Source organism: Capra hircus, chromosome 4 (genome assembly GCF_001704415.2).
Source record: "Capra hircus breed San Clemente chromosome 4, ASM170441v1, whole genome shotgun sequence".
Classification (NCBI taxonomy): domain Eukaryota; kingdom Metazoa; phylum Chordata; class Mammalia; order Artiodactyla; family Bovidae; genus Capra; species Capra hircus.
Genome location: NC_030811.1, coordinates 104,554,242 through 104,577,704, shown reverse-complemented (window position 1 = coordinate 104,577,704; position 23,463 = coordinate 104,554,242). Strand labels below are relative to the sequence as shown.

General features: G+C 35.5%; 1 protein-coding gene across 1 annotated transcript in view; it reads left to right on the top strand.

Moving 5' to 3' along the window:
* GLCCI1 (glucocorticoid induced 1) overlaps positions 1 to 23,463 on the top strand; it is a 109,310-nt gene that overhangs the window by 32,382 nt on the left and 53,465 nt on the right. Inside the window, exon 3 of the mRNA XM_005678965.3 lies at positions 23,168 to 23,254. Coding sequence (XP_005679022.3) covers positions 23,168 to 23,254 — 87 coding nt within the window. The remainder of the gene's footprint in view (positions 1 to 23,167; positions 23,255 to 23,463) is intronic.

Genomic DNA, 23,463 nt, shown 5'->3' with positions numbered 1-23,463 from the left:
AATACTGGAGTAGGTTGCCATTTCCTTCTCCAGGGGATCTTCCCAACCCAGAGATCGAACCCGGGTCTCCTGCATTGCAGGCTGGCACTTTAGGATAATATTTGAAAGTGAATGGGCTTCCCTGGTGGCTCAGTGGTAAAGAATCTGCCATGTCCATGGGGCCGCAAAGAATAGGACACGACTGAGTGACTAACTACTTGAAAGTGAATACGGCAATACATAGGTTATTAGCAGTAGATACAGACAGGCCCATTTGTAACATTTGCAGAGTCTGGAGCAAATACAAAATGTCTACCTACATACCATATACATACTAAATTAAATCAACCAACTGTTACATAAAATCTGTTTTATCCATTCATTCTTTATATATAAACCTTCCTATAGACCTTGAGGTTCATGCTTGAATGAAGTCCTGGATTCTTCCGAGCTGAATGCCAGAATGTGTCTGCATGATGCTGAGCCCACCCTACCCTCTGTGCCTGAACCCATAACTCTTCCTGTCACTCACACCATTCTATACTCTGAGGGATGGCTTTATGCATATGTGTCAACTGCCTAGTCTTCACCTTCATACTCCATATATACTTTCTCAGAGAGTGAGACCAGGAGTAGGCCTTTGTAGACCCTGGGAATCAGATCTGGTGTGGTTTGAACAACGAACTCATGAGTCTAGGTTATCCAGAGCAAAGTTGATGGCAGAGGTGTGGGCTCATGATGTGTATGCCCTTCTGGCCCCAGAGTCTCTTCACCCTTTGGGAAGAGGCATGGCTGTAAGAGGGCCACAGCAGTTCCCCCAAAAGCTTGAGGTCCAAGGTAGGGCCTTACTCGCCTGGGTCTTCATGTAGATTGTCTATTTGAGAAGCCAGACATTGATAGGAAGGCAAAATACAGGCCTCGCTTTACATGTGATGTTCTGAGGCTTAGAGAAGTTGAGTAACTTGTACGTTGTTATATAGCTAATAAATATGAAGAGATTTGAATCCAGATTTGGCTGACTCCAAAGGTTTTCTGTTTTCTCCAGTTCCTCACTGCCTTCCATAGTAATCACTAAAGTGTGTAGTGCTTGCCTCACATGTGTAAGAAATGGTCTTGCCCTGAAGCATTTTTAGTTTAATTGAAGATATAAGAGATGAACATAGGAGATGGTTATTATTGTCACATTCATCCTTTCTTGGTTAATTCTTTAACTCTTGGGGAAGGAAGAAGAGTATTTTTATTTATTTAGTGGAAATTAGTAAAGAGAAAGTGGTGCAGTCTGTTTGCTACAGATATTAAATACCTAGGCTGTCTGACTTTAGTGGAGGGAATCTCAAGTATTTTCCACTTTTCATTTTTCCATATTTCAGCTACCTTAATTGATGGTTAGAAATAGAATTTTTATTTTATTTTATTTTTGTTTTATTTATTTTATTTTATTTTTGTATTTGTTTAATACATTTACGCATTGGGCCCTTTTAAAAGAAGTTGCATAGTGTGAAAAAGACTATGGACTTTAGAGACAAATCTTGTGTTCAAATCAAGGCCCCAAATGAGGGAACTTTACGGGATAGTAGAATTGTTGTATATCTTGACAGAGATTTGGTTACAAGGGTGGATATATTATATTTATTAGAACTTATACCAGTATACACTTTGTGTGTTCTAACATACAACTTAACTTTAATATATAGAATATAAATATTGACATCTAAAAGATGTTTAGGTATCCCAGGTTCTTGGATTGGAAGAATTAATATTGTTAAAATGGCCATACTACCCAAAGCAATCTACAGATTTAATGTTATCCATGTCAAATTACCCATGACATTTTTCACAGAACTATAACAAATAATACTGAAATTTATATGAGACCACAAAGGACTTAGAATTGCCAAAGCAATCCTGAAGAAAAAGAATAAAGCTGTATGCATAACCTCCCAAATTTCAGGCAATACTGCAATGCTGTAGGAATAAAAAGAGTGCAATATTGGCCCCAAAACAGGTGTATATATCAATGGAACAGAATAGAGAGCCCAGAAATAAACCCACAAACCTACAGTCAGTTAATCTTTGACACAAGAGGCAAGAATATTCAGTGGGGAAAAGACAGTCTCTTCAGCAAGTGGTTGTGGGAAAGCTGGCCAGCCACATATAAATCAATGAAGTTGGAACACCCCTTTACAACATACAAAAAAATAAACTTAAAATGGCTTAGAGACATAAATAAAGATGTGATGCCATAAAACTCCTAGGAGAGGGACTTCCCTGGTGGTCCAGTGGCTAAGAATCCACCTTGCAATGTAGGGGATGTGGAGGCTCCTTCCTTAGTGAAGTAACTAAGAGCCCACATACCACTGGGCAATTTAGCCTGTGTACCACAGCTAGAGAAAGCCCGTGTGCTGCGACAAAGACCCAGCAGGGCCAAACAAGAAAGAAAGAGTAAGACTCCCGGGAGAGAACACAGGCAGACATTCTGTGACACGAATTGTTCCGTATTCTGTGATATAGATCATACTACCAGTGTTTTCTTAGGTCAGTCTCTCTCTCAAGGCAAAAGAATCAAAAGCAGAAATAAACAAATGGGAGCTAATCAAACTTACAAGTTCTGCATAGCAAAGGAAACCATAAAGAAAATGAAAAGGCAACCTATGGAATGGGATAAAATATTTGCAAATGATGCAACTGACACAGATGGGCTTAATTTCCAAAATACACAAACAGTTCTGACAGCTTAATATCAAAAACCAACTCAATCAAAAAATGGGCAGGACAGCTAACTAGACTTTTCTCCAAAGAAGACATACAGATGGGCAACAGGCACATGAAAATATGCTAATCATCGCTAATTATTAGAGAATTGCAAATCAAAATTATGATGAGTTATCACTTCACACCAGTCAGAAAAGCTGTCATCAGAAAGTCGACAAATAATAAATCTTGGAGAGGGTGTGGAGAAAAGGAAACCCTCCTACACTGTTAATGGGAATGTAAATTAGTACAGCCACTATGAAAAACAGTATGGAGGTTCCTTAAAAAACTAAGAATACAGCTACCATATGAGCCAGCAATCCTAATCCTGGGCATATATCCAGAAAAGACAAAAAACTCTTAAAAAGATACATGCACCCAATTTCATAGCAGCACTGTTTACAAGAGCCAAAACATGGAGCAAACCTGTGGCCGTCAACAGATGAAGAAGATGTGCTATATGTTATATAATGGAATATTACTTAGCCATAAAGAAGAATTAAATATTTTCATTTGTAGCAGTATAGATATACATAGAAATTATCATACTAAGTAAAGTGAGTCTGATAAAAGACAAATACTATGATATCACTTATGTAGAATCTAAAAAAATGATACGAATGAACTTACAAAACAGAAGCTGACTCAAAGACATAGAAAACAAACTAGTGATTACAAAAGAGGAAAGGGGGAGAGAGAGAAATTAGGACCTTGGGATTAACAGATACAGACTACTATATATAAAATAGATAAACACGGTTTTACTGTGTACCATAGGGAACTATATGCAATATGCTGTAATAACCTATAATGGGAAAGAATTGGAAAAAGAACATTTATGTATGTATGTGTGTATGGATCACTTTGCTGCACACGTGAAACTAATGCAATATTATAAATCAAACTGTACTTCAATTAAAAAAATGTAAGACCTGTTTTTCAAAAGCATCATTTGGAGTTTTTTTCCTCTGTGTCTTAGATTCAAGCAACTAGTTCAAGAAAGTAAAAGACCCAATAATTGATGATATTCAACAAAGTAAAAAAAAAAAAAAGATTAAGGATTTGAATATAAGATCCGAAGTCATTGAAATCCTAAAAGAAAACGTAGGTGGTAAGCTCCTTGATATGAGTCTTGGTGATGATTTTTTTTGGATTTAAAACTTAAAGTGAAGACAATACAAGAAAAAATAAACAAGCAGAACAACATCAAACTAAAAAGCTTCTGCACATCAAAGGAGGCCATAGACAAAATATAAGGCAACCTACTAAATGGGAAGCCTGGTCACGAAGAGTTGGACACAATTTAGCAACTGAACAACTAAATGGGAAAAAATATTTGCAAATTATATATCCTATAAAGGGTTTGTATCCAAGATATATAAAGAACTCAGACAACTCAATAGCAAAACAATCTAAAAAAACAGGCAGAAGACCTGAATAATATCACTAATCATCAGGGAAATGCAAATCAAATACACGATGAACTATCACCTCATACTTGAAGAAAATATTACCAAAAACACGAGATAACAAGTATTGGTGAGAATGTGGAGAAAAGGGAATTCTTTTTTTGTTGTTGTTTTTTGTTTTTTTTTGGAAAAGGGAATTCTTGTCCTGTTTGTAAGAATGTAAATTGGTGCAGTTACTACAGAAAACAGCATAGCAGTTCCTTAAAAAATTTAAAAATAGAACTACTATATGATTTAGCAGTTCAATTTCTGGGCATTTATCCAAAAGAAAATATTAGCTTGAAAAAAGCATAGGCACCCTCATGTTCATTATGGAATTACTTAACCAAGATAGGGATGCAGTCTAACTGTCTGTTGATAGATGAATTTATCACGAAAATGAATAGATAAAAAATACTATTATTCAGCCATAAAAAGAAGGAAATCTTGCCATTTGTGACATCATGGATGGACCTTGAGGGTATTATACTAAGTGAAATAAGTCAGATAAAGACAAATACCATATCTTATCACTCATACATGGTATCAAAAACAAAAATCTACCATCTCCTAGATACAGAGAACAGATGGTAGTTGCCAGGGTGGAGGGGGTTCAGTTCAGTTCAGTCACTCAGTTGTGTCCGACTCTTTGCGACCCCATGAATTGCAGCACACCAGGCCTCCCTGTCCATCACCAACTTCCGGAGTTCACTCAGACTCACGTCCATCGAGTCCGTGATGCCATCCAGCCATCTCATCCTCTGTCATCCCCTTCTCCTCCTGCCCCCAATCCCTCCCAGCATCAGAGTCTTTTCCAATGAGTCAACTCTTCACATGAGGTGGCCAAAGTACTGGAGTTTCAGCTTCAGCATCAGTCCTTCCAAAGAAATCCCAGGGCTGATCTCCTTCAGAATGGACTGGTTGGAAGTCCCTGCAGTCCAAGGGACTCTCAAGAGTCTTCTCCAACACCACAGTTCAAACGCATCAATTCTTCGGCGCTCAGCTTTCTTCACAGTCCAACTCTCACATCCATACGTGACCACAGGAAACACCATAGCGGGGTAGTTAAAATGGGTGAAGGGAGTCAAAAAGCACAAGCTTCTAGTACTAAAGTCATGGGGATATAATTCACAGCATGGTATGTATACTTGATAATACTGCATTGCATATTTGAAAGTTGCTAAGAAAGAAAATCTTAAAAGGTCTCATCACAAGGAAAAAGCTTTTTGTAACTATGCATGGTGGCAGGTTTCACTAGACTATTGTGGTGATCATTCAGTAAATATTTGTATATATACAAATATTGAATTATGTTGTATACCCAAAACTAATATAATGTCATATGTCAGTTATACCTCAATTTAAAAGAAAGCTAGAGCACTCACTTTGACAAGACTAACATCAAACATACATGCATATGTTACTAATTGTTTTCTTTAAATCAAAAATGATTCATTAGGTGTGAAATGCCATTTCATCTTTGAAATGAAGGTTGTTTTAACTCATAACCTATAATCTGGTGAGTTTTTAAATACTTAATTGATCATAGTTACACTTCTGAAATGATACTATTCATTTATGGAGTTGTTTAAAATATATAGTAGCAACTGAAGTGTTTAATATTTAACTATATTTGTTTCAGTATTGAGAAATGAGGTCTGAAAGTTTCTCTTTCTATAGTGTAATCCTTAGATTTCTGTGTTATATTTGCTTCATAAAAAAGATTTTGCGAGATTTCCTTCCTCTGTTCTGGCATGGTGTAAATTTCATCTCTGTTATCTGTTACTTGGATCTGAAAGAATTTCCCCTATGAAGCAGATTAGTATGTGTTTGGATTATAGCTCTTTAGTAAATCTCAGTTTATTCCATGCCTGTTGGTTTCTTTTGATTTCTGTCTCTTTTGTTCAACTTTTTCATTTGTTTTCCTAGAATATAATCTAGTTCATCCAAATTTTCAAGTGTATTTTCATAGAATTTCACAAAGTACTTTTCTATAATTCTTTCAGCTTTTTGTTTATCTGCAGTTATTTTTCTGTTCTCATTTTTAATATTGTATATATTTGAGTTTGAGTAATTAAATTTACTAGGTTATATATTAAATTTTTTAAGGTGTTGAATTTATTTTCCTGTTTTTCTTTTTTCAAGTTCCTTGCCCTCTGACTTTGATCTGTTTTTGCCTTTCTTCTGCCTTCCTGGCATATGCAGTGTTCTTTTTCTGGATTCTGAAGATTAATGCTTAATTTTTTTATTCATGATACTTACTGTTTAGTAATGTACGTGTTTTATGCATTTTATGCCAAGATTTACCTTCTGAGCTCAATTTTGGCTCATATGTTTCCATTATTTGTATTTTCAAGAGATTATGCAATTTCAGTTTTGATATTCTGTTTAAAATATGAGAGTTTTTGTTTGCTTTGTTTTAAACTTCCAAATGGTTAAAGTTTCTCTTCCTAATAAAAATTCAATTTCTAGTTTTATTGCATTATAGTATAGACTGTAGGTTTTTGGAAACCTCATTGATTTTCCTTGTAGCTTAATATATGATTCATTTTTTCTTACTTCTCTGTATTTGAAAATGAGGATACAGTCTTTACTTTTAGATAAAGAATTCATAACATATTGGCATGCGTGCTAAGTTACTTCAGTTGTGTCTGACTCTTTGCAGCCCTATGGACTATAGGCTCCTCTGTCCATGGGATTGTCCAGGCAAGAATACTGAGGTGGGTTGCCATGCACTCCACCGGGAGATCCTCCTGACCCAGGGATTGAACCCATGACTCTTACATCTCCTGCATTGGCAGGAGAGTTCTTTAGCACCTAGTGCCACCTGGAAATCCCTCATTACATATTAATTCAGCCATATTAATTATATTAGTTTCCATATAGCCCCCTTTATGTCCATCTGTTTTATCATGAGCTGGATGGTGTTAAAATTTTTGTTGATTTCTGTTTCCAGTGGTCATTGCCTTATATTTAGATGATAATACAGATATTTTAAAGATGTATATCCGTATGTCTTTCTTATGGTTGATACTGTTTATTGTTACTGAATAGTCAATGTCTTGATTACTATTTTCCCCTGAATATAACCTTTTCATGATATAAATTAACATTGTAAACTCATTTTCATTGGCCAGGAGCTGTGGTTTGGCAACCAGATGGCTTGGGTTTTGTTTTTGTTGTTAAAACTTACAGTTGGAATTGTCTTTTTTGTGTATTTTTTAATTTTATTTTTAATTGGAGGATAACTGCTTTACAATTGAAAATAAAATTGACAAAAATACAAAAAAAAAAGGATAAGAGGATGACAGAGGATAAGATGGTTGGATGACATCACTGATTCAATGGACATGAACTTGGGCAATCTCCAGGAGATGGCAATAGGAGGCCTGGCATGCTGCAGTCCGTGGGGTCATAAAGAGTTAGACATGACGCAGCAACTGAACAGTAACAACAATTGCTTTACAATATTGTGTTGGTTTCTGTCGTACATCCACATGAATCAGCCATAGGTATACATATGTTTTCTCCCTCTTGAACCTCCCCCCCACCACATCCCACCCATCTAGGTTATCACAGAGTACTCTGACCAAATAGCTTGGTTTTGAATCTTGGCTCTAGCATTTTAGCTTTGTAATTTTGGGCAGATCACCACTTTGCCTGTTTCCTCATTTATTAATGGAGTATTCTACCTCACAGGATTGTTGTAAGGGTTAATTCGGGTTAATGAATTTAAAATGCTAAGTATAATGACTGGTATATTAAGTGTCAATAAGTCAGTATTGTTGTTCAGTTGCTAAGTCATATCCAACTCTTTGCAACCCCATGAACTGCAGGACACCAGGCTTCCCTGTCCTTCACTGTCTCCCGGGGTTCACTCAGACTCATGTGCATTGAGACAGTGATACCATCCAACCATCTTATCCTCTGCTCCTCTTGCCCTCAGTCCTTCCCAGCATCAGGATCTTTTCCAGTGAGTCCGCTCTTGGTGTCAGGTGGCCAAAGTATTGGAGCTTCAGCTTTAGTCCTTCCCATGAGTACTTGGGGTTGATATCTTTTAGGATTGACTGGTTTGATCTCCTTGCAGTCCAGGGGACTCTCAAGAGTCTTCTTCTCCAACACCACAATTCGAAAGCTTCAATTCTTTGGTGCTCAGCCTTCTTTATAGTCCAACTCTCACATCCATACGTGACTACTGGAAAAACCATAGCTTTGACTGTATGCACCGCTGTCAGCAAAGTGATGTCTCTCCTTTTTAATATGCTGTCTAGGTTTGTCATAGCTTTTCTTCCAAGAAGCAAGCGTCTTTTAATTTTGTGGCTGCAGCCAATGTCTGCATTGATTTTGGAGCCCAAGGAAATAAAATCTGTCACTGTTTCTACTTTTTCACCATCTATTTGCCATCAAGTGATGGGACCAGATACCATGATTTTCATTTTTTGAATATTGAGTTTTAAGCCAGCTTTCACTCTCCTCTTTCACCGTCATCTTTAGTTCCTCTTTGCTTTCTGCCATTAGGGTGGTGTCATCTGCATATCTGAGGTTGTTGATATTTCTCCCGGCAATCTTGATTCCAGCTTGTGAGTCGTCCAGCCTGCATTTCACATTACTTACATTTACTAGCAGATAGAAAAAAATAGGTGGATGTTTGGATATTGGCCGTGGCACTCTTATTTCACAACTGGAAAGGGGAACTTCCAATAGCAATTTCTTCCTCCTTTTTCCCACCTGTTTTCCATGGTTTTTCTTTCAGTGTTTTTGTCATTGGTCTTTCTGTTCTGATAAATCTTGCTTGTTGCTGGAAATAATTATCTTTGAGCCATTTATATATATTTTTTGAGTCATCTGCCATATATCTCTTTGTTAGGGAAAAATGACATGGTAAGCCTGACTTTTTTTTTAGCCTGATGGTTTTTAAATGTCTGATGACCAGTTGAGGTGTGAGTAGCTTTTCCTTCTCTCTGAGTCCTTCCTCTTTGAATACTGGTCTATCCCCCTTATACATCTTCTCTGCAAAGTTGGTATCAGAGGAAGATTTCAGAACTTCCCATTTATCTCTTGTATTCTTTGAAGGATAAGAAATGGAATGGTTAGATTTTTAAATGAAATTCTGCATACTTCTTTCTTTTCTCCAGATTGATGTTTTTCTTTGATATTTTATTGTTTTTAATTAATTTTCAAATTTTACAGTGTGCAACATTTAAACATGCCCAAAAGGTACATAAGATAAACTTTTAATTTATTTTTCTTCATTTCATTAAGTTTGAGTGTATGGAGTTTCATGGTCTTATGCCAGTGTCTTTCACTAAAAATCCTTTTTATACTTATTTTTAAGAAACAGATCTGGAGTAGGTACTTACTGTTGACTCGAGCCAACGTATGATAAAGTCAACAACTCAACTAAAATATATTAATTCTTTGCTATTGAAAATACACATTTAAAACACTAACCTTTTCTTCCCTTCACAAAAGGAGCTTGGGTGGAGAGGACTTTAATCAAAGGAGTAGGTGATACACTTCAAATAGTAATAGATATAAAAGAGAGCTTTCAGTTTTACCACTCTGATCAGAAGCTCATTTCCTGACCAAAAGTCATACTTTGTACAGCTCTTTGGGTTTCCTGTGCCCTTGCTGAAGAGCTTGCTGTTGAAGTTTGTTTAAGAAGCGGTAGTTGTTGGAACAGTTTTGAACAGGGGAAGCTTTTCTTGAAATGGAAGCAAGTCTAAAGATCTTGGCCTGTTAGATTGCATTCCAGGGACCTAAATTGTTAAGTTTTATGAAACTGGTCCCCAACTGGCACTTGAGTAAGTTTATACAGATTCTATCTTGTTTAGGATCTTCATTACTTTTTCTTTCAGCCATTAGGTAATTAAAAGACGATTTTTCTAATCCTAGAGTTGAACTGTCCACATGATAGGAGTCATGTTCCTAGTTGAGGGAGTAATATTTTTGGTTGCCAAAGAAATATACTCAGATGTACTGATGAAAAATTTAAATACATAGCTAAAATACAACATTTACTATTTTACTGAACAATATTTACTATTTTACTCATCAATTTCAACTGCTACCACTAAAATTAACAGAAACTCCAAGTTCTCCTTATTTTTAATAATGTATCCATTCAAATCAAAAGTAGAAGGTAAATAGCAGAGGCCTTCCCCATACTCCTGTTGCCTATGCACCAGTCTCTTCCCATTACCAGAAATGTTTAACAGTTAACAGATCAGCCTGTTTTCCTTTATCTCTTCCCTTCCCTTTACCCCTAAACTAGCTCTAGGAAGAGTTGTGAAATAGGTCGTATTTATTTGAAACAACCTTCTTAGACTGTCTTCCTGTCCTTTGTTGTCTGGTACATTGTTTCTCAACTTTTTATATCCTAAAATCTATCAGTTTTCTATCAAAAATCCTATGATATTAGAAAGACATTTATTAGAGATATTAGGAGTTAAGAATTTAAGAACTGGGTCATAATTAAGGGTGTATGTAGTATGGGAAAGCAGTATGCCTTTCAAGTTGTTAATAACTTGGTATAAATTTTTGAATAAATGATCGGCATAAAATACATCATGTTTCCTACATTGGTAGGAAACATTAGTGTAAACCAAGTGAAAATAAGTTTTTATGCTGTTGACATTCTTAAAGCTTTTGGGGGTAACACTGGTACCTAATGGTAAAGCACAGTAAGTAGGACATAGTAGATGCTGATAAATGTTACCTGCCTTTGTATTGGAATCTATAGTATTTTATTCTTTAAATATAATAATACTGAATTGAGTAGACAGTATTACTAGTGTCAATAATTGTGCAGTTATGAACATTAAGCCTGGGCTGGTCAGAAGTGGCATAGAAATGATGCAACTAACTCCAGGGCATGCTCGGACTCACAGACTCAGTAAGCAGTTCCTGGTAGGTCAGGATTCATTCAGTCAGAAGTAGCTGTTGCTTTCTACTGTGCAGTCTTACAAGTAAGAAATGGTATTTCAGATTTGTAAGTCCAAGTATGGGAGAGTAGACTTTTATTGCTACAGAAACTCCTACTTCCCTTCTCATTACTAACGTATTCCATTGATGATATTCATGTCATCATCAGTTGAGCACTATTAGTTTTTATGACTTCAGAATGGTATGGAAATATTTTTGGCAGGTATCTAGTCAGTATTAGTATTTCTGATGTCTGTCTTGTCAGTCACCTGTGTTGCTGATTTTCTGTCAAATATAAGAGATTAAAAAACATTCAGTTCAGTTCAGTTCAGTCGCTCAGTCGTGTCCGACTCTTTGCGACCCCATGAATCGCAGCACGCCAGGCCTCCCTGTCCATCACCAACTCCCAGAGTTCACTCAGACTCGTGTCCACCGAGTCAGTGATGCCATCCAGCCATCTCATCCTCTGTCATCCCCTTCTCCTCCTGCCCCCAATCCCTCCCAGCATCGGAATCTTTTCCAATGAGTCAACTCTTCGCATGAGGTGACCAAAGTACTGGAGTTTCAGCTTTAGCATCATTCCTTCCAAAGAAATCCCAGGGCTGATCTCCTTCAGAATGGACTGGTTGGATCTCCTTGCAGTCCAAGGGACTCTCAGGAGTCATCTCCAACACCACAGTTCAAAAGCATCAATTCTTAAAAGATACTAAAAGCAATAAAAGTTATTTATCTCTTGGATAATACTGAGGCACTTAGAGTCAAATGTGTTTGCCAAATATATTTTTTAAAAGTGTTTGGAAATACTACTTTTAAAAAAGTAAAATTGCTCTCATTATTTACAAGTGGAATCAGTTTTTTGAAACTCAGCAACCAAAGCAAATTGCAACTGAAAACATTGCAACAGTAAAGAATGAATGTTTTAATAATGCTCTCTAAAAACTGAAAATTAGTTTGGCTTTAAATTTATCCACAATAATAGTAATAAAACTCGAGACAATAGGTATTATTAAGTATAAATACCAAATAATAAGTTAAAATATTCTTTATAATTTTAATTCCTCATAGGACTGTCTCCTTTTGGTTAAAGCAGAAACTGGTTGTTTGTCAAGAGCCTATTTAGTAACTGTTTCTGTAAGAAGTCAGAGATTAGCATTTTTGATATATAGTTTACTTTATATTACATTATTTCCTTTGTTAAATGTTCTTGAAATGATTTGAGAAACCTGACTGGATAGAATACTAATGTACTTCTCCTTCCCTTTTCTATGACATTAGCAGTGCCTCAGTGTGATTTGAAGCTTGGCAAGAAGAGTCTGATAGAGAAGACTAATGATTTTTGAGAAAATACAAGCAATGCTTGGGACTTCCAGGTTTAGCAATACAGGGCTTTTTTAAAATTGAAAAATGAGATTGATTTATAATTTCCTATTACATAATTATTTTTAATAACAGTTTTTATTGAAATATAATTTATATACCATACAGTTCATCTATTTAGAGTGTACAATTCATGGTTCTTAATATATTCAGAGTTGTGCAAACATTGCCATAATCAGTTTTAGCACATTGCCATCCAGTGAAAACCACTGTGCCCATTAGCAGTCCCTCACTGTCTGGCCCCAGCCTTCCCTCCCTCAGCCACACACAGAGCCGAGTATTCTCCTTTCTGCCTCTCTTGGTGTGCATGCTCTGAACATTGCATATCAGTGCCTGCGTGCATGCTCTGTTGCTTCAGTCAATAGCCTCATACAATTTGTAGCCTTTGGTTTCTGGCGTTTTCCATGTAGGATAGTATTTTTAAGTTTCGTCCTTGCAGTAGCACAGTTATCAGTACTTCATTCCTTTGTATTGCCAAATAATGTTCATGGAATGGACATGCTACAGTTTATTTGTACATTCTCGAGTTGGTGAACTGCTTCGAACATTTGCATACAAGATTTTGTGTTTACATATGTTTTCATTTCTCTAGGAATTGCTGGAGCATATGGAAGCTCTATGTTTAACTTTTTCAGGAAAACATTTTTATAGATATTTTTTCCTCCACATAATTAAAGTATAACATGAAAGACATATCTAAACTGAATTATAGTAGAGCCTGAAGTCAGGCAAGTTGATTCCTCCAGTTCCATTCTTCTTTCTCAAGATTGCTTTGGCTATTCGAGGTTTTTTGTATTTCCATACAAATCTTGAAATTATTTGTTCTAGTTCTGTGAAAAATGTGGCTGGTAGCTTGACAGGGATTGCATTAAATTTGTAAATTGCTTTGGGTAGTATACTCATTTTCACTATATTGATTCTTCTGATCTATGAACATGGTATATTTCTCCATCTATTAGTGTCCTCTTTGATTTCTTTCATCAGTGTTTTATAGTTTTCTATATATAGGTCTTTAGTTTCTTTAGGTAGATATATTCCTAAGTATTTTATTCTTTTCGTTGCAATGGTGAATGGAATTGTTTCCTTAATTTCTTTTTCTACTTTCTCATTATTCGTGTATAGGAATGCAAGGGATTTCTGTGTGTTGATTTTATATCCTGCAACTTTACTATATTCATTGATTAGCTCTAGTAATTTTCTGGTGGAGTCTTTAGGGTTTTCCATGTAGAGGATCATGTCATCTGCAAACAGTGAGAGTTTTACTTCTTCTTTTCCAATTTGGATTCCTTTTATTTCTTTTTCTGCTCTGATTGCTATGGCCAAAACTTCCAGAACTATGTTGAATAGTAGCGGTGAAAGTGGACACCCTTGTCTTGTTCCAAATGGATTAAAGATCTAAATGTAAGATCAGAAACTATAAAACTCCTAGAGGAGAACATAGGCAAAACACTCTCAGACATAAATCACAGCAGGATCCTCTATGATCCACCTCCCAGAATTCTGGAAATAAAAGCAAAAATAAACAAATGGGATCTAATTAAAATTAAAAGCTTCTGTACAACAAAGGAAAATATAAGCAAGGTGAAAAGACAGCCTTCTGAATGGGAGAAAATAATAGCAAATGAAACAACTGACAAACAACTAATCTCAAAAATATACAAGCAACTTCTGCAGCTCAATTCCAGAAAAACAAACGACCCAATCAAAAAATGGGCCAAAGAACTAAATAGACATTTCTCCAAAGAAGACATACGGATGGCTAACAAACACATGAAAAGATGCTCAACATCACTCATTATTAGAGAAATGCAAATCAAAACCACAATGAGGTACCACTTCACACCAGTCAGAATGGCTGCGATCCAAAAATCTGCAAGCAATAAATGCTGGAGAGGGTGTGGAGAAAAGGGAACCCTCCTACACTGTTGGTGGGAATGCAAACTAGTACAGCCACTATGGAGAACAGTGTGGAGATTCCTTAAAAAATTGCAAATAGAACTACCTTATGACCCAGCAGTCCCACTTCTGGGCATACACACCGAGGAAACCAGAATTGAAAGAGACACATGTACCCCAATGTTCATCGCAGCACTGTTTATAATAGCCAGGACATGGAAACAACCTAGATGTCCATCAGCAGATGAATGGATAAGAAAGCTGTGGTACATATACACAATGGAGTATTACTCAGCCGTTAAAAAGAATTCATTTGAATCAGTTCTGATGAGATGGATGAAACTGGAGCCAATTATACAGAGTGAAGTAAGCCAGAAAGAAAAACACCAATACAGTATACTAACACATATATATGGAATTTAGGAAGATGGCAATGACGACCCTGTATGCAAGACAGGAAAAAAGACACAGATGTGTATAACGGACTTTTGGACTCAGAGGGAGAGGGAGAGGGTGGGATGATTTGGGAGAATGGGAATTCTAACATGTATACTGTCATGTAAGAATTGAATCGCCAGTCCATGTCTGACGTAGGGTGCAGCTTGCTTGGGGCAGGTGCATGGGGATGACCCAGAGAGATGTTGTGGGGAGGGAGGTGGGAGGGGGGTTCATGTTTGGGAACGCATGTAAGAATTAAAGATTTTAAAATTTAAAAAAAAAAAAATTTAAAAAAAATAAATAAATAAACTGAATTATAATTGCCTGTCATATTCTCATTCCACTAATATTTCTGAGTGTTGGACTTTTCAGTTATCTTCAGTTTTCATTTACTCTAAACACTTAAATATTTTGGCTTTTCTAAAGTCTCCAACTCTGTTCCCACAGCCAGTGATAAACTACGTGCTGGCACTTGCAGTTGTGAGAGAGCCCCAGCCTGTTAGTCAGAGGGACCCCTGTGCAGTGACAAATATTTTATGGTGATGTATACTAACCTCTTTATTTAACTTGTAATGTGTCTTCCAAGATAGATTTGAGGTTTGCATCTAAAGTTAGAATTTCTATGAATTCTGTGTTTGACTTTCTCAGAATATACATCCACACTTACAAATTCTATATGACACAGCTCTCTTATTTTTTTAAAATCCTTCTTCTAATTTTGAAACAGTAGTCACTGCAGAAGATTTGGAAAATACCCAAAATCTCAAAATAAGCTACTTATAATTCTAATATCCAGATAGCTGTTTCTAACATTTTGATGTATATACCCTCTTATATTTTGATTATTTACATTTAGAAAATTAAAAAAATTTAAATTACCATTTAAACAATAGAGTTCAAAAAATAGAGAGTTCAGATGATATTGCAGGTAGTGTTTTATAACCTATTTAATAAATCATAACATTTTCTCATGTCATTAAGTATTATTTTAAGTCTCTTTTTTAAATCTTGATTTTTCTCAGCTGAAAAAAAGAATTTATAATTGTCTAGAATTCTTACATATTTATATTTTTAAATATCTCTGTAAAGTCTTTTTCTCTGTGTGTGTATCTGGTTACTAAAGTGGGAGTACAGTCTGTTTAGTGTGTTTTCTTGTATTATAAGACTGTTCCACAATTTTTCTTTTCTCTGTTGATAGACATTTATTTCCACTGCTTCTCTTGGTGTGCATTTCAGATTAGTTTTTAGAAATACATTTACTATGAATATTCTTAAGATTTGGGGCACATTTATGATTGCTTTTATTCAAATTAACCTTTCTTACAGATCAGGCAAATACTTTTATCATGTATAACATAGCAACTGAACTGAACTGAACATAGATGTGATAGTTGATTTCTGTGGTATTTCCTGTTTTTAAAAATTGCTATCCAGAGATGTACCACCAACACCTCCATCACCTTGAGATCTGGAAATAGAAATATAACTTCTTAACTCTTCTGAATAAGATCCCTGGCTAATAATCTAGAAAATCACAAACCATTACTACACAGGCTTTTATTCAGTTGTGTGTGGAACACTTTTAAGCCTAAATAGACATGGATTTTATACATTTTTGTAATCTAACAGAATGAGCAGGTAACTTAGTATGTAGCTGGAGCATGATGAAAAAATTTGAGTGTGTAACTGCTCTCACTGAATTCCTAAAGCTCTTGTTTTTAGCCAGACTCTTCCTTTTGTACACTTCTTAATTAGCGAAGAGACTATTCATGTTTATATTTGGTTGTAAAAATATATAAACTTATATACAGTTACTGGGAAAGCAAAGCATAATATTATCGTCACAGTCTTTTTGTGCTCTATTTTTAATGCTTCATCAGGATAGTCTTTTCAAAATGATCTTTTCAGAGTTTTTAAAAAGTTAAAAAAATTTATTAGTCAAAAGAAAACCAAATCTCTCAAAGACATGAATAATGAGGGGTTTGTCATTTTCTATTTTAAAAACTTTTCTGTACCTTAAAATCAGATTATAATCTTAATTATTAAATTAATTATCATTGATTTTTCAAGTAATTCCATTTCTTTTCTGGTCAAGTTTATTAGTACCATAATGTTAAGTATCATCTATTTAAGTAAAGTAAAAGTAAGTAGCAGTTAGGAATCGTATTTCTGTAATACACTATAAACTATAGTAAATTTTTAAGACTAAATTTAAACCACACAAAAAATACAGATTTTAAAGTTTTACATAGGACTTAAAGTAAGTTTTAAGTAAGATTAAGAGAATTTTCTGAAGTGATTCACTTTTTCTTTTTTTTTTTTTTTGGTGAGATTTTTGGAACTGACTCTAGGCTCTTGCATATTGAAAAAGAATATTTTGCTAGGAGTTAGTTTGATCCATTTTGAAGTTGATAAAGCAGGAAAGCATATTCACCCTTGATGTCTGTGAATATAGATATGAATCGCACAAGTACCCATTGTTCATACCTAATAAAAGACCCCTATCCAAAATGTGCAAACATCTTTTAAAACTCAACAAGAAGAAAACAAACTAGCTGATTAAGAAATAGGCCAAAGACCTTAACAGACAGGTCACTAAGGAAGATGTACACACTGTGAACAAGCATATGAAAAGGTGTTCCACGTTATAGGTTATTAGGGAAATGCCAGTTAAAATGAGGTACTCCACACATCTATTAGAATGGTCAAAATCCAGTACTCTGACAACACCAGATGCTGAGCAGAATGCAGAGCAACAGGAACTGTCATATGTTGCTGGTGGAAATAGGAAGTGGTACATCCACTTTGGAAGACGGTTTGGCAGTATCTTACAAAACTTAAGTATACTCTTAGCTTACAGACCAGCATTCATGTTCCTTGGTATTTACCCAAAGAAGTTGAAAACTTACAAACACCTGCATACAGATATTTACAGCAGCTTTATTCATAACTGCCAAACTAGGAAGCAACCAAAATATCCTTCAGTAGGTGAATGAGTGAATGAACTAGATCCCACATGCCACAACTAAGAGTTCGCACGCCACAATTAAATACCCCGCATGCTGCAACAAAGATCGAAGATCCTGTGTGTTGTAGCTAAGACCTGACACAGCCAAATAAATATTTTTTAAAAAAAGAAAAGGCATGGAGGAACCTTTAATGTATATTACTAAGTGAAAGAAGCAACTCTGCAAAGGCAACCTACTATATGATTCTAACTACCTGACATTCTGGAAAAGGCAAAACAGTGGAAAGAGTAAAAAGATCAATGGTTGTCAGGGGTTTGGAGAGGGGGAGGAATTAATAGAGCACAGAGGATTTTTAGGGCAGTGAAAATAACTCTGTAGGTATGGAGAAGGGAATGGCAACCCACTCCAGTACTCTTGCCTGGAAAATCCCATGGATGGAAGAGCCTGGTAGGCTACAGTCCCTGGGGTTGTGAAGAGTAGGACACTACTGAGTGACTTCTTTCACTTTTCACTTTCATGCACTGGAGAAGGAAATGGCAGCTCACTCCAGTTTCTTGCCTGGAGAATGCCAGGGACAGGGGAGCCTGGTGGGCTGCCCTCTATGGGGTCGCACAGAGTCGGACTTGACTGACGCGACTTAGCAGCAGCAGCAGCATGGTAATATAATGATGGATATGTGTCATTATACATTTTTCCAAACCCATAGAATGCACATCACAAAGAGTGAACTCTAAATGTAAACTATGGACTCTGGGTAATAATGATGTGTCAGTGTGGGTTCATCAGTTGTAACAAATGTCCCACTCTGTAGGGATGGCTGTGCCTTTGTGGAGGTGAAGGGTATATAGAAAAATCTCTGTAATGTCTCTCAGTCTGTCTATTAGCCTAAAACTGGTCTTTAAAAATAGTCTTAAATACAAATGTGTAGTCCTGTGCAGTAGGATTATTTTTTGTTTATTTTACTCGGAGAAGCAGCATTCGTCTCACAGGAAACCAAGACAGTAGGCCGGCTAAGGGGGTCCTTAAAGCTTCAAGGGCTGGACTTTGTGTGATTCTGAGAGGTAAAATACTAAAATGGCCTCTTCCACCTATAGGTATCCTTTTTGATGTAGAGGGGATTTTTTTTTTTTTTTTTTTTTTTTTGGCCAGCCACCTTTTTGTCAATAGTCTTGCTCAAATGTATGAAAGGTTCATTTTCTCTCCCCTAGTAGTTTAAGTAGAGGCAGCTAGAAAGGAAGAATCCTCTTAAGTATGTGGGCTGAAAAGCATGCCGTTATATATAATACCACTCACTGTGGATTATATTTCTTTTCTTTCTTTCCAGGTTGCCTGGAAATGTTAGTAAGTATAAAATAAGTGTTCTAGGATCATATAAGTAAGAGAGTAAGTGAAAGTGAAAGTTACTCAGTTGTGTCGGACTCTTTGTGACCCCATGGATATATAGTCCATGGAATTGTCCAGACCAGAATACTGGAGTGGGTAGCCATTCCCTTCTCCAAGGGACCTTCCCAACCTAGGGATTGAACTCAGGTCTCTCACATTGCAGGCGGAATCTTTACCAGCTGAGCCACCGGGGAAGCCCAGCTGGGGTGGGTAGCCTATCCCTTCTCCAGTGTATCTTCCTGACCCAGGAATTGAACCCAGGGGTCTCCTGCATCGCAGGCGGATTCTTTACTAGCTGAGCTACAAGGGAAGCCCGTAAGAGAGACTAAAGCAGGTTTAAAAAAAGTTATTTGTGTATGTGTGTTTGTATATTTGAGTTTTGAAATGCTAATTGCATTGTTACACTGAATAGACAGATATAGTATATAATATTTCCCAAATTTGTTTGATCATGGGATTCTTCTAAGTTTTTTACTGAAATCCAGGACATAAGTAGGACAATTCATAAAATTCTACTCTAGATTAATGGACGGAATAACAGCCCAGTTGGAAAAGAATCTCTTGCTGACATGAAAGCAAATAACTTTTGCTACTTTGTGTTGTTGTTTTCCTAATTCAAATGGTAAAATAGTTCTCATGTACTCAGACTTAACAAATTGGATACAAATTAACTCATCCTCTGTGACTTCAGAAACATAATTATAAGTAGATTTGAAGACCAAGTAGCCATCTTTGATTTTGGTTTGATTTGAATAACTTGTTAAAAATCAATGATTTTTAAAGCACTGCTCTCGACAGAACTTTCTGCAGTGGTAGAAATGTGCTGTATCTGTGCTGTTCTGTATGGCAGTCAGTAGCTACATGTGGTTATTAAGCATGTAGAATGTGCTAGTGAGGCCAAGGAACTGGATTTTTTGTTTTATTTTTGTTAATTTAAATTACTGCATGTGGCTAGTAGCTTCTGTTTTGGACAGTGCAGTCTTTAGACTATATTTGTATATATGTGCAATTAAAATGAAATGATTCTTTTTTGGAAAAGTTGAAACTGATTAATATACTTAAGTAATTTATATTCATGTAATTTTATAGCTACATGATTGAAAGAATTCTCCCAGTGGTTTTATACTTAAAAAAAAAAAACTACATAATTTGCTAGATAGATTTCAGGATCATAAATATTCTTTTATAGTTAGTTTTTATGTATTTCTTTTGTACTACATTCCAAATGATCAAAAGGGTTTCACATTCAGTTTTAAGAAAAGAATGACAATAGGAAGAAAGAAGATACCCTCAGATGAGAGACCTCAGATTTAAATTCATTTGCCATTGGCATGCTTGCCAGAATTGAGGCATTTGCAGAATTTTCCTGGTTATTGATTTATCTCTAAGTTGAAGATATAGTTTATATAAATATCCTTTGAAAAAATTAGAGCTTATAAAATGAAAATAGTGTTATAAATGTTATTGTTAAATAATTATGGAACATATCAGAAATTTGACTGATTTTCTGCAAATACACTTTTGAGTTTTAAACATTGATCCTTAGTCATTTGATCCAAAATCAGATGACCCTTAATCATTTGACTTTGGGTTAGAGTAATGCTTATGTTTGGTAGAAAGACAAAAGTATTAAGGCATATAGATTCTCAAAATAAAAGTTTGACTAAAATTATCATAATTGAATAATTTTAGAATAAATTGTTAAAGATACAACTACTTAGGGATTAATTTCATAGTAGTTTTTCTTATCTAACACTGAGATTAAGAAATTTCAATAATCAGTTATTTGCAAGCAGCTTATTTAATATATTAATAATACCTCTTTGCAGATGCCAATTGAATAAAATATTTTACTCAATATTATGACTAAATGTTTATAATATGACTAAATAGTTTCACTTTACTATTTGAACTCTTAAAGCAGTTTATATGTATTTTTATTCAACCAGCATTCAGTTGTTACTGGTTTTATTTTGGAGTATCATTACTTTTAAGAGCTGGTAATTATTTTAAAAGTTGTCCACAAGCATTTTGAATTGTATAGAACTGATGGCTTCCTCATAAGAAGTTGTGCATTATGTAGAGTCACAGATGTAGCCTCAATATAAATGATGAATTTTAGATACATAATAAAAAATAATTTAAAAGCCATATATATTTATATTTATGTGTGATGATCACTGCCCTTTGTCTGTCTTAAAATAGTGGTTTTACTGTTCCCTAAGTTGCAAAAATCTTCGCATATATTAAAGATGATAGTTTTACTATTTTTTATTTTTAAGACAACCAGTAAATGACCTTACTATGTGGCAATTAATGTTTTATGGTATATTTGGATGAAGTGTGTATTATGGATTAACTCACTCAAAATGAGGTTTTAGGTAAAAGCAATTCTGTTTGCTGACATGTAGCTCAGTTTCTTTTTGTGTTTTAAGATGCACTGCTTAAAATTATAGTCAGTTTACAAAGGATTAATTTCCAGAGTAAATAAGCAGCTCATACAACTCAATACCAGAAAAACAAACAACCCAATTAAAAAATGGGAAAAAGACCTAAACAGACATTTTTCCAAAGAAGACATACAGGTGGGTAACAAACACATGAAAAGATGCTCAACATTGCTCATTATTGGAGAAGTGCACATCAAAACCACAATGAGATATCACCTCACACCAGTTAGGATGGCCATCATCAAAAAGTCTACAAACAATAAATGTTGGAGAAGGTGTGGAGAAAAGGGAACCCTCTTGCACTGTTGGTGGCAATGTAATTGATACAGCCACTATGGAAGACTTAAAAATCTAGGAGATTGCTTAAAAAGCTAGGAATAAAAGCAATGACCCAGCAATCCCACTCCTAGGCATATACCCTGAGGAAACCAAAACTGAAAAAGACACATATACCCCAATGTTCACTGCAGCACTATTTACAATAACTGGAATGTGGAAACAACCTAGGTGTCCATCAACAGATGAATGGATAAAGAGCTGTGGTATATATACACATGGAATATTACTCAGCTGTAAAAAGGAGCACATCTGAGTCAGTTCTGATGAGGTGGATGAACCTAGAGCCTATATAACAGAGTACAGTAAGTCAGAAGGAGAAAGATAAATATCATATACTAATGCATATATATGGAATCTAGAAAGATGGTGCCAATGGATTTATTTACAGGGCAGCAGTGCAGAAGCAGACATAGAGAACAGACTTACGGACACAGGGGTTGGGGAGGAGGGAAAAGGCGAAATGTATGGAGAGAGTAACACGGAAACTTACATTTCCATATGTAAAATAGATAGCCAATGGGAATTTGCTGTATGACTCAGGGAACTCAAACAGGGGCTGTGGTAACAACAACCTAGAGGGGTGGGATGGGGAGGGAGGTGGTGGGGAGGCAACATATGTATACCTATGGCTGATTCATGTTGATATGTGGCAGAAAATAACAAAATTCCGTAAAGCAGTTATTCTTAGCAAAAACAACAGCATATATTATAGTCAATTTAGCCCAATCTTTTCCTATTTTATAACATTTTTATATAAACATGCTTGATGTTTTTCAAAAAATGGTACTACCTATCAATAGGTATTTGACATAGAGGTAATCTGTAAGCCCACTGCTTCTAAACACATTGTTAATTTTACTTCTATTGTATGTAATAAAAATACCATTTCATAATTAGCTTGCCTTTTCTCTTTAAAAAAAATACCAATATGTATATTTCACAGTTCTCTTTGAATTTGATAACTTTAAGTTATTAATGTTGATGTAAAAAACCAAATGTTTTGAGTAACATTACTCAGAGACATCTTAGATTGACTGTATCTAAGTTAGAATAATAAACATTTCACAGGGTTATGAAAGTCCTAGCTTTTAAGGTTTTTAGTGTTTAGTATAACCCCGTAATTGGTATGTGCTAATATAATATGTTTGAGTTGCTATGAGATTAAGGAGTAGAGACAAAATTCCTCATTTTTTATTTGTTTCTTTTTTTAAAGACACCTAGTTGTTGGGCAGAAGAAGGTGCAGAAAAGAGATCACATCAGCGTTCTGCATCATGGGGGAGTGCTGATCAACTGAAAGAGGTAAGTTACTTCTGTTTCCAGTCTGTAACATGCTCTGGTCCTAGCAAATTATCTTAACTATTTCCTGAATATAATGATACTTCCTGTATTTGTGATAAACTTACCTCTTTCAGAGTTTTAAGGGTTGCTTTCCACTTTTTGGTGAATAATTCTGAGTTTACATGATTTGTGCCCTTCCTATTTTTATGAATATTTCTTATGTACTCACT